The sequence below is a fragment of the Vicia villosa genome, linkage group LG7 (genome assembly GCF_029867415.1).
Source record: "Vicia villosa cultivar HV-30 ecotype Madison, WI linkage group LG7, Vvil1.0, whole genome shotgun sequence".
NCBI lineage: Eukaryota > Viridiplantae > Streptophyta > Magnoliopsida > Fabales > Fabaceae > Vicia > Vicia villosa.
Genome location: NC_081186.1, coordinates 95,237,513 through 95,249,115, shown reverse-complemented (window position 1 = coordinate 95,249,115; position 11,603 = coordinate 95,237,513). Strand labels below are relative to the sequence as shown.

General features: G+C 39.7%; 1 protein-coding gene across 1 annotated transcript; it reads right to left on the bottom strand.

Moving 5' to 3' along the window:
• Positions 1 to 9,673: 9,673 nt before the first annotated feature.
• LOC131617874 (uncharacterized) lies at positions 9,674 to 11,025 on the bottom strand. The gene has a single exon (XM_058889143.1). It carries the CDS (start codon positions 10,863 to 10,865, stop codon positions 9,792 to 9,794), a length of 1,074 nt encoding a protein of 357 aa, XP_058745126.1. The 5' UTR covers positions 10,866 to 11,025; the 3' UTR covers positions 9,674 to 9,791.
• Between the last annotated feature and the right edge of the window lie 578 nt (positions 11,026 to 11,603).

Here is an 11,603-nt window from a genome sequence, read left to right as displayed (position 1 = left end):
TGCAACATGTGGAATACGTTGTTCCAGCATATGGCAACATCTGGCCCTGGTTCAGTAGGCCAATGTTATTGCATTTTTGGAGCAAAATTCTTGATGAGGTTCAATCAGATTTGTTGCTATATTTTTGCAATGCGTTTGTGTGATTTGTTTGACAGTTGTTGAAGGTCAATTAATTTATATGGAGATTTAAATTTGAATTTGAATTAATAACAAATCATATCTTTTGTTGGAAATTTTTATGGAGAAAATCAAATCCAAAAATATATGATATTAATCTAGGCGAAATTAAATCAAATATCTAAAGGAGACCAACTCATAATGCATTTCTATTTAAGGAGACTCAAACCTTATGTTTGAGGTGTGCATCTTTTGAGGATACCTTGTGTTAGGGTTTATCTTTTGAGTATTTTTTTGTGATATCTTTGTGCACAACTCTAGCGCCTTCATTCATATCTTAGGGTATAGAGTTTGGTTTGTCAGTTGAGTTGTAAAACTTAGTTCTAAGATACTAATTCTATAAGCACGATAACAGAGTATTTTTTGTACAGCACACTATTGTTTCAGTAACTTGGCATAATTGTTGGTTTGTCTTAGTTGAGTTGTACATTTAACAAGCATTGTGTTAATGATTAAGTTGATCACCTATAATTAGTGATTGAGAGAAAGTGATAGGGGTTCTCATATTTAGGGGGAGTCTTAAATATAAAGTTACTAGGATTAGGAAAAGGTATTAAATATCATGGGGTTAGTCTTCTTATAAGACTAATTCTACTAATTCAAAGAAGTGAATTTCCTTTTTTTGAATAGAGTGCCCTTCAGATGTAGGTGTGGTTTCACCGAACTGTGTTCTTTTCCTCTTTTTTGTTTCATCATCTTGTATAAGTTAAGTTCTTATAACTTGGTAGTAAAACTGGTTTTCTGGTGCACAATGTCCCTGACATCGTGTCTGACCTTTGTCCCTTCAGATACAAAATTTCACATGTCATCGACATAAAGAAGCAGAACTAAAATACAATATCACTTCTCTAAGTAAATAAAGCAAAACCATGTATAATATATAGAAATCCACATTGTGTAAGAGTATAACTAAACCTAGAAAATCATGCCATATGAGCTTTTTTCAAACCATATAATGATTCCCACCATGTGTGTTACCTCTAAAAATCCCAAGATAACTTAAGGGAAACTCCTCCTCAGGAGGGAACGAAAAAACATTGTAGGAATAAATATACCATTGATTAAAAAATTTCATATTTAAAAATCATTTGCTTTAATAAGATTTCAAATCTCGCTTTCCATGATTCAAAATTTTCATCATGAAATAATGAAGGTGTTCTAGACTGGGCCGAGCAGGCCCAACACTTACTTTTGGACCGAGCAGGCCCAAGTTCCTTGGCTAGCCGAGCAGGCCCAATCTGCTTGGGCCCATTTCCCAATTACCATTACGAACTGGTCACGCGCAAAGACCACGTGGGTAACGCTTCAACAAAGGATTCGGTCAATCACCTCCGAACCCTACGCCACGCTCACCCAAAATGTGAGCCACCTGTTGACTCAGCCCTAGCAAAGGGTGTTCTGGCAGTTTCCTAGCATGTGGGCCTCCAATTGGATTTGGCCCAATTAGGAAACCTTGGCCCAGCGTCGGGGGCTAAAATACCCTTTTTCACTAGAGGGTCAGGTATTCATTCTTTACTTCCTAAACTCTTACTTGCTCTTTCTCTGATTGCTGCTTACTTTGGCATCGGAGAACCCTGCAGGTACCCCCCCCATTCTGTCCTACTTGCCAGATCCAGCCGTCGTGACGATCCATTCTAATCAGGTTAGATCAGGAGGTATATTTAAAAAACAGATTCATGCTTTAAGGGATTGTCCCAAAGCAAAGCAACTTTGGATTCACAAGGTCCCTGACAGAATTAAGATAGGTTTCTTTTATATGGAGTCAGCTGACTTGATTGACCTCAATCTTAGTATGAATCATAACTGGGCCAGCTATTGGGCGATTGGATGTCATAGTAATTAGTTTTGGAGGAACTAGGTGAGTCATGATAACAGTTATAATAGACCCGACTCTCTGGGGATGTTGGTCCAATGTAGAATGGGTGATTTTGATATAATCATGAAGAATAATAAGATAATGTCTAGCAAGGAAAACTTTACGATCATGGTGGGCCGGAAACCCCCGTAGAGAGGTTGAGTGAAGCTAAATATGGATGAGTCTTATAGGAATGAAAGTGTGTTAGGCTGTAGAGGCATTATCAATGGCATGCTTGGAGAGTGTAAGGGAGAGTTTTCCAAATTTTTAGGAAATTGTAGTGCAGCAAAAGCGGAGCTTTGGGGAATTTTAAAAGGGCTCTCGATTGCTAAAGATTATGGATGTTTTAAAATGGAGTTGATTATCGATTCTACTATAATCATCAAAATGATTAATTCAGACATAGCAACGAATATGGATAATTCATCTTTTGTGAAATAGATTTTGCGGATTGTGAAGATGTTTAAGAGGTGAAGGTGACTCACATTTATAGAGAAGCAAACTTTTGTGTGGATGCTTTAGCTAAAGTTTAAGCCACAAATGGGGATTCCATGATATTTTGAGAAGATATTATAGATTTATCAGGCACCGAGTGAATTTTGATGCTTTTAGAACTTCCATTTTGAGGAGAATTTTGTTGTAGTTTTTTCTTTTGGGCTTAGGCCCTCCCTATCACCAAACAAAATAAATAAATAAATGTGTTTGCAGTTATCATACTACATCTTGAGACGATAAGTCTTATAATAGGAATTAGACTATGATGTCACTTGTTGGACAATTGACTCCCAACACAAAAAAGAGATGAATTGTATTACATTGAAAAATGGTATTTCAATTAAAAAACATTTTATAAAAGTAATTGTGTAAACAATTTAAAAAAATGTAAGCAGCGAAATGAATAAATAAAATAAAATTAAAGTTAAATTTTTTTAAACGCAACTGAAATAAAGTAGCAATGAAAAAAAATACACAAGATATTTTTATTGTTTTGATTTTTTTTTAATTTTTGACAATTTTAAAATACATTTTTCTCTTTCATCATTACTCTGAAATTTTAATATATATCTATAATTTAATTTATTGAACTTTTCAATTTAACAAAATAATATAGAATAACTATATAAAAGTCCTTCCTTTATGTTTTAATGTGGTTTGCTGATTTTGAAAATTACATCATCTATTTGTATCAATCACATTAAAATAATCTATATTTTCCAATTTAATGAATTATCTAAATTATAAATTATTTGTATACTGTCTATCTTAATATAACTATTTTTTTAAAGCAAGATATACTATAAGAGAGAACAATGGGTTTTTCAACCCAGTTATAAGAAAAAGCGATCAATCCCGATAAAAAGGAAAAACCATTTACATTTACGAAATGAAAAACAACACATCCTTAAAAAACTCATAAAAAAAAAATTAGAATGTGTAATTTTTCTACAAAACAACCCCTTCCAAACAATCAATTCCAAACAGGCATCTTCATATTCCAAACTTAATATAACTATCTTAATCACATCAAATTTAGACTAAACCCATATAACTCGTGCATCTAGACCGGTGTCCAAATTGAAACACATGTAACAACAAATCTGATTTTACTTTAGAAATAGAGAGACTAATTAAAATTTTAATTTAGAAAATTTAGAGATATGAAAAGTACATTGAAACCATTTATAGTTATATATCTTCTTGCATTTTGTTTCATACGGGAACAATGGAGGAGAACGCTAAAGAAAACGAATGGCAAAGGGTGGGCAAAAGCAGGTTCAAAAATCTACATCCCCGTTGGGATGTGTTTCCGGTTGGAAGTAAGGCACATGAGGACAACGGGAACTCATTCACCACGGTTTTCTTCTCGGAAATACCGGAAAGAATCTCCTCTAAGGAGATGTTTGAGTTGTTTGGATGTGTGGGAGATGTCGTGGAAGTAGTCATAGCCCCAAGGAAGAACAAGTATGGAAAACAGTTTGGTTTTGCACGCTTTGAGGAGGTAGAAGATGGAAGACTTCTTGCCGTAAAGCTTGATAACATAATGGTGGATGGCAAAAAGATCCATGCTAATTTACCTCGCTTTTCGAGAAGGGAGTTTAATATGAAGACAGGCTCAGGGGTCAGGGTCATCGGTGAAGGCATGGAGCACAGAAGTCACTCGCGAAGGGAACATCTTCGTCAGGAGCAGGGAAATGGTTATCGGCCGGAAGGAATAAGAGGAAACTCCTCTTTTGCCGACGTTGTAAGGGGGGAGAAGAATACGAAGCAGGTGTGTTTTCTGAATTTCACCACTGGTCAGGAGTCTTTGGAAAGATTTAAGAAAGCTTTTGTTGGAGTGATGGTGAACCCAGGGATGTCTTACAATATTCAAACAAGTTTTGAAGTGGAAGGTTATTTCTCCAGTAGGGTAACCCCTCTGGGAGCAAATTTATGCTTGTTGGAAGATTTAGAGGAGGGTGCTACGCTGGACTTGGTTATGGAAGGGAGGAGTTGGTGGTCTCAGTGGTTTTCAGAGATTAGAGGTTGGAAGGAGGAGGACGTTGATACAGAGAGAGCAACTTGGTTAAGGATTTATGGGATCCCATGTCACGCATGGAACTATGACTTCTTCGTGTTGCTTGCAAACATGGTCGGAAAGTATGTTTGTTGTGACGATAATACAACTAAAGGGGAGCATATGGACATAGCTAGGATTTTGGTCAGAACTAATTGCGCTACTGTGTTGAATGAATCATTTAGTGTGAAGATTAATGGAACAGTTTTTAGAATCAAAATGTCTGAGGATACTCATGGTCCTTTGCGTATCGATCTAAAACAGTCAGCGAGGAAGAAAGATTTCTCAGATAGTTCGTCCGATTCCGAGTTGAGATGGAGCAACCTGGATGTTGGCAATCTTGAAGAAGGAGAGCTGTCAGCTTCTCCTATTCTCTCAGAAATGCCAAAGGAGAAGGACACAGCTATCGAGGAGAGAGGAAAAGATGTTACTGTGCCGGAAGACCTTGCGAAGGAAGAGACTCTGGGGAAACGTGTGTCAGAAGGGACAGAGAACAACAGGAGCCTTTCTTTTGATACAGCTCTTAGGGCGGCTAGGGAGGAGAAAGTAGGTAACACAGTCAGGATTGCTCCCTCTAAGTTAGTTCTTTCTAACGAGGTTGTTGGAGATGAATCCTCGGTTGATACTTTTTTCAAAAAGTTGGCAAAAGGAGTGGGTGAGCCAGAGTCTAAGGCTAATGCAAAAAAGGCTTTGAAAATTAAGGCCTTAGTTGGGCCGAGGGTAGGAAAGGCCATTAGGCCCAAGAAGCGTTCTCTTGCTTTTTTGGAGGATACAAACTCTAGCTTTAAAGTTGGGCCGTCTGAACTCTCTTCTCTTCGGAAGCCCAACTTTACCCAAAGGTTGTCTCAAATCTCAGAATCGTCTTGTTCGTCAAGCTCTAAAAAGGAGGAAAGCATCTTTTCCGGAGGATCCATTCTGTGTTGTGAACAGATTACCGATTCAGATGTTGCTAGAGGAAATTCTAGATTCTGGAATCAAATAGAATCTAAAGTCGGCGAAAGATTGATGAATATAATTTCAAAGTTTGGAGCAGAATTAGTGGGAGGCGAGAAGAATTTAAGAAAAAAGATCTTAGAACTTGAAGAGGTTGATAGTAAAAGTAAGCAGGGGAAGAAGGCGAATTCAATCGAGGAACAATGATTATAGGTTCTTTCAACATTAGAGGAGGCGGTAGTCTGATTAAGAGGAAAAGGATTGCTCACATCGTAAAGAATGGGAAGGCTGATATTTTCTTGATTCAAGAATCCAAATTGGAATCAGTGGATTCGGGTATTGTCAACAGCTTGTGGCCTAATGAGAAGGTGGGGTGGTCTTACTTGGGTTCCAACGGAGCTTCTGGAGGATTGATTACTATGTGGAAGGAAGATGTTTGTGAGGTGTTGTTTTCTTTCAAAGGGGAAGGGTTTCTAGGGATTAAAGTTATTCAGAAGGGGGTGTCTTTCTATGTCGTGAATGTCTATTCTCCCTGTTCTACTCAGTTAAAGAGGAAGTTGTGGAAGGATCTGCTGGAGTGCAAATCTCTTTATTCTGATGGGGAGTGGTGTTTAGCTGGGGATTTCAATGCGGTGGTTGATAAGAGGGAAAGAAGAGGGCAAGGTACCAGTAGTAGGAAGTCAGAGATGAAGGATTTCGCTGAGTTCATTTACAGTTCCAACCTTATCGATGTGCAGTGCAAAGGTAAGCGTTTTAGCTGGTTCAGTGGTGATGGCCTTTCTATGAGCAGAATAGATAGGTTCCTTATATCCGATTCTTTGATAGAGGCGTGGGGCATTTCTGGTCAGCGTATTGACAATCGTGACGTCTCAGACCATTGTCCAATATGGTTAATATCCGACCACTCTGACTGGGGACCGAAACCTTTCAGAGTAAATGATTGTTGGTTCGATAACCCTTCTTTCTTGCCGTTTGTGGAAAATGAGTGGAGGAAGATAGAGGTAGAGGGAAGGAGTGATTTCATCCTGAAAGAAAAGCTGAAGATTTTGAAAGTTAGCCTTCGAGCTTGGAATGAGGAGCAGTTTGGCAAAATCGATCTTGATATCAGGGAGGGAATTCAAAAGATCAACTTTGCGGATGATCTGCTCGCGTCTTGTCAGGAGGATTTGATCAAGGAGGTGGTGGTTGAGAGAAGTGCTGCTATTGGAGAGATGTGGAAGAAGATGAATCTTAAAGAGAACATTTTGAGGCAAAAAAGTAGGTTGAAGTGGGATAATTTTGGTGATTCGAACAGTAAGTTCTTCCATAGTTGTGTGAAGGAGAGGAATCGTAGAAACCAAATTTGTTCCATTTTAGGGGAGAATAGGTTGTTGGTCAAAGTTGAGGACGTTAAGGAGGAATGCAGAAATTTTTTCTCTCGGTTATACACTGAACATGACTCTTCTCGTCCTATTATGTCGGGAGTCCACTTTAGATCTATTTCGGTAGAGGAAGCAGCTCATTTAGAATCTCCTTTCCTGGAATCTGAGATCAGGGATGCAGTGTGGGGGTGCGAGGGTTCCAAAAGCCCTGGGCCGGATGGATATAATATCAACTTCATAAAGAGATGCTGGAGCTTTATTCAACAGGACTTTTACAATTTGTTTAGGGATTTCCATAATCATGGCAGGCTCTCAAAGGTCATTAGTTCCTCTTTTATTACTCTTATTCCGAAGTGCGACAATCCTTTGAGTTTAGGAGAATACAGGCCCATTTGTCTTGTGGGATGCGTTTACAAGATCATGGCTAAGCTGCTCGCATCTAGGCTGAAAAGGGTTTTAGGTTCTGTGGTGTCAGCTCATCAGAGTGCATTCGTTCCGGGCAGACTCTTATTGGATGGCGTTCTGGTAGCTAACGAAGTGGTTGATCACGCGAAGAAGTCAAAACAGAAGTGCCTTCTTTTCAAAGTCGACTTTGAGAAAGCCTACGATACGGTTAGTTGGAACTATATTAAAAGCGTGATGTGTAGGATGGGTTTCGAGAGACGTTGGATGCAGTGGATGGATGCAACAGTGTTCACTAGTTGGATGTCTGTTTTAGTTAACGGCAGTGCAACCAGAGATTTCAAGGTGGAAAGAGGGCTTCGCCAAGGAGACCCTCTGTCGCCCTTTCTCTTCGTTCTGGCAGCGGAAGGGCTATCGGGCTTAGTCTCTAAAGCCTTAGAAGCTGAAGAATTCTGTGGGTACAGGATAGGCTCTGAGTGTGTAGTGGATCTTTTGCAGTTTGCCGATGACACTCTTATGTTGGGAGCTGCATCCTGGAAGCAAGTGTGGGCGTTAAAGGCTATTCTTAGAGTTTTCGAAGCAGCGTCCGGTCTGAGGGTAAATTACAACAAATGCAGGATTATTGGGATCAATACGGATCCTCGTTTTCTGGAGGCAGCCGCGTGCTTCTTATCTTGCAGGATTGAGGCTAGTTCTTTTCGCTTTCTCGGTATCCCGATAGGATGTAATCCGGGGCTTTGCACCACTTGGGATCCTTTGATATCAAAAATGAAGTCGAAACTGAACAACTGGAAAAACAGATTTTTGAGCTTTGGGGGTAGAATCACCTTGCTGAAATCGGTTCTTTCTAGTTTAGCCATTTTTCAATTGTCTTTCTATCAAGCTCCAATGAAAGTTTGGAAGGAAATTCAACGTATTCAATCGGGTTTTCTGTGGGGAGATAGAGACACAAGCAGGAAAGTTCATTGGGTGTCTTGGGAGCGTATTTGTCAACCAATTGAAAGAGGAGGATTAGGGGTGAGGCAGGTCTGTGTTTTCAACAAGGCGCTTTTGCATAAGTGGAGCTGGAGGATTTTCAATCGAGAGAACGCGTTATGGATGAAGGTGCTTGAAGCTAGGTATGGTTCTGTCCAGAGGGTTCTGTGTGAAGGTGTTGTTGGGGGTGGCAGCCGTGCCTCTTCGTCCTGGTGGAAAAACCTTGTAAGTTTAGATGCTGGAAATCCGGTAACAGCTTTTTCTCGGAGTCTCTCTTACCGGCTGGGTTGCGGTAGCGCCATCTTCTTTTGGGAGTCATTATGGCTGGGTGATACCATTCTCAAGGAAGCTTTTCCTGCTTTATTTTCTGCTTGTTCGAAGAAGGGAGAGATGGTGTGCGAGTTTGGAAAGTGGATTAGCGATGTTTGGTCATGGGATAATTTAGGTATATGCTTGGATATGCTGTCTGTTTCTTCCTTGGCTGAATATCAGTGTCTTATCCACACCATTGGGACTGTCGCGCCGGTTAGGGATGAACCGGATGTTCTGTTTTGGAAGCCTGATAGGGACCGTGGTTATAGCGTGAAAACTGGTTATGATAGGCTGATGGGTAGCACGGATGTGGAGCTCTTCGAGGATGAGCCTGCTATAGCTTTTCGAAAGATGTGGGATGCTGAGGTGCCGTTTAATATCAAGGGTTTCGTCTGGAGATGTTTCTTAAACAGGCTTCCAACCAAGGAGCAGCTGGCCCGGAGAGGCATCCAGCTAACAAACTCTGATACGTTCTGTGTTTTTTGCGCAGGGGAGGTCGAATCTTTATCTCATATCTTCTTCTCTTGCATAATTGCGAGGCGGGTGTGGAAAAATATTGCTCTTTGGACAGGTTTGGATCTGGTTAATGAGGAGATCCCGTGGAAAAATTTTCTGCAGTGGGTCGGTAAAGCGAGATTGTCGAAAGTTCATAAAAAGAAGGAGGGGCTGATTTGGATGGCAGTGGTTAGGGGCCTTTGGATGAAAAGGAACGATATCATTTTTAATAGTGGGTTGTGTAACGTTAGTGACATATCTTGGGAGATCAAGTTGAAGATATGGAGATGGTCGTTTTTCGGCGAAATTGCTTATTCCAAGTGTAATTTCTACGACTTTTGTAAAAATCCGCTATTTTACCTAACGTAGAATTCAGTTGGTCTGAAATTTCCTTGTTCCGAGCTGTGTGCTCCTGTTTTGTAAGCGGGTTCGAGTACCCCTAGTACTCGTCTTAATCTAATCCTTGCTTATAAAAAAAAAAAAAAAAAATCATGCTGACATTGATTCTTATCGTTAACCTTTCTTGCTTTACATTTAATTAGTTGATTGAACTTGATACAACCTCTACTAATATCATAAATGGATCAGATTCACACTCCCTGAGAGAAAACTATTTCTATAAAATGGATCCTTGGAAATTTTTACCATATTATTGGCAGTGAAAATTGAGAAATGTCAAGATTATAAATGTTATTACAAAGAGAAAAAAAAGTGAGAACACCCTGATCTAAAGACTAATAACATCAGTCTTAGGTGGTTCAGTTGGATCAAAATCATCAACAACAACATTCTTAGAAAGCCTCAACAAGCTCCTCATAGGCAAAATAGCTTTTGGATTCACATCATGCATTGCCCTAGCAAACAAACACCTACATGCTTCACTTGCTGCTTCAAACAACATCGTATCCTTGTTATCAGGACCCAACAAACAATGTCCCAATATTCTTAACACCGGTTGCAACAACTCCCATGGCATTGAAACCCTACCCCTCTTATTAACACCAACTTTCTCTCTCTTCTCTTCTCCAACAACTTCAACATCTTCCCTTTCATCATCATCATCATCATTAGCATCATCTTCAAGATCATCGTCTTCGAAATCCTTATACATGTCACCATCTTCACCGGCCCATATTTTACAAAATTTACAAAAATCAATCTTCGACGCGATTGTGAAATGAGAGATCTTGCTGTAGAATAACTCGAGTGCAACACCGACGATTCGAGCTCTTCGCGTGGATCGGACAGTGCCGTGTGGCTCAAGCGACGGGGATAAAACAGCGACGTTTAGATCAGTTGCATTGTTTTTATTTATAGTTGATTTTGATTCATGATATACGCTAGGGTGAGACATGTCGGGGATGGTAACGGTAACAGATTCACCTGCACGTGAGGTTGTTTCGTAGGCATAGAGAGCTAAGAGAACGGCTTCGAAACCGGCTTGCGGTTTTCTATCGGCGACGCGGGAGAGGTAAACGCCGGCGATGATAGGGAGGAAGCGGAGGACGTTGAGTTGGAGATCGGGGACGTTGGATTGGAAAGTATCGTAGAGCCAACGGCAGAGATTGTTGTCGCCGGAGCCGGAGTTGGGGTTACGGAGGAGGGTGGCGATTTGGGAGTAGATTTCGGGTTCGTTGAGGATGGAGAGAGGGGTGGTGGAGGGGGTGATGGTGAGGGAGGGGTTGACGATGGAGGAGAGAGATTGGACGGCGGATTGGATTTTTTCGGAGGTGTTTGGGATGAAGGTGACAGAGGGGGTGGTGGGGGTGGTGGTGGAGGTGGGAGTTTCTTCGTCGGACATTGTGGGTAAGATAAGGAAAATGGGGGTTTGAGAGAGGGAAGGTGGCGGTGGTGGTAAGAATGAATGAATTGTGTTGTTTTTGTGTTAGTGTTAATGAGAGAGAGAAGGCGTAAGGTGTGGACTCAAAATAGGATCTTAGTTTTGTGTTAATATCACTTGGAAAGAATGCAAAAATCTTTCAAAAAATGAGGAAGAGTTTGCTACATTTTATATGTTATTTTAATAGGATATCCTTATTTCAAATTATATATTATTATACAATATTAATGTTTAACTTTTATTAACTATAATTTTTTTATTTTAGTTTAAGATTATTTTTACTCTCAACCAATATACTAATGAAGCATTATTAACTTTAGTTTAAGATTATTTTTATTCTCTCAACCAATATACTAAATCTATTTTATTATTTCTCTTATGTTAAAATTTTCTAAAATTAAGTAAATGATAAATGTGTAAATAAATTGAAAATTATGATTCATTCTACACACTTATTCATTTAAGAAAAATTTTAAACTTACCCGCTCCAATTATCCTGCACAAAATCATGTAGACTACTCTTACTGGCAGCGTCAGGATAAACTGATTTTACATGCCATTATTTACTCAATAGATCCAAGTATTATCACCATGTCTAGAAGTGTCAAAACTTCCAAAGACGCATGGGATACCATCCACAACATGTTTGCAAACAAAACTCGCTCTCGCATTATGCATCTTAAAGAACACTTATCGTGG

Excerpts from the sequence above, each read along its gene's own strand:
- LOC131617874 (XM_058889143.1), bottom strand. The coding sequence starts at position 10,865 with ATGTCCGACGAAGAAACTCCCACCTCCACCACCACCCCCACCACCCCC.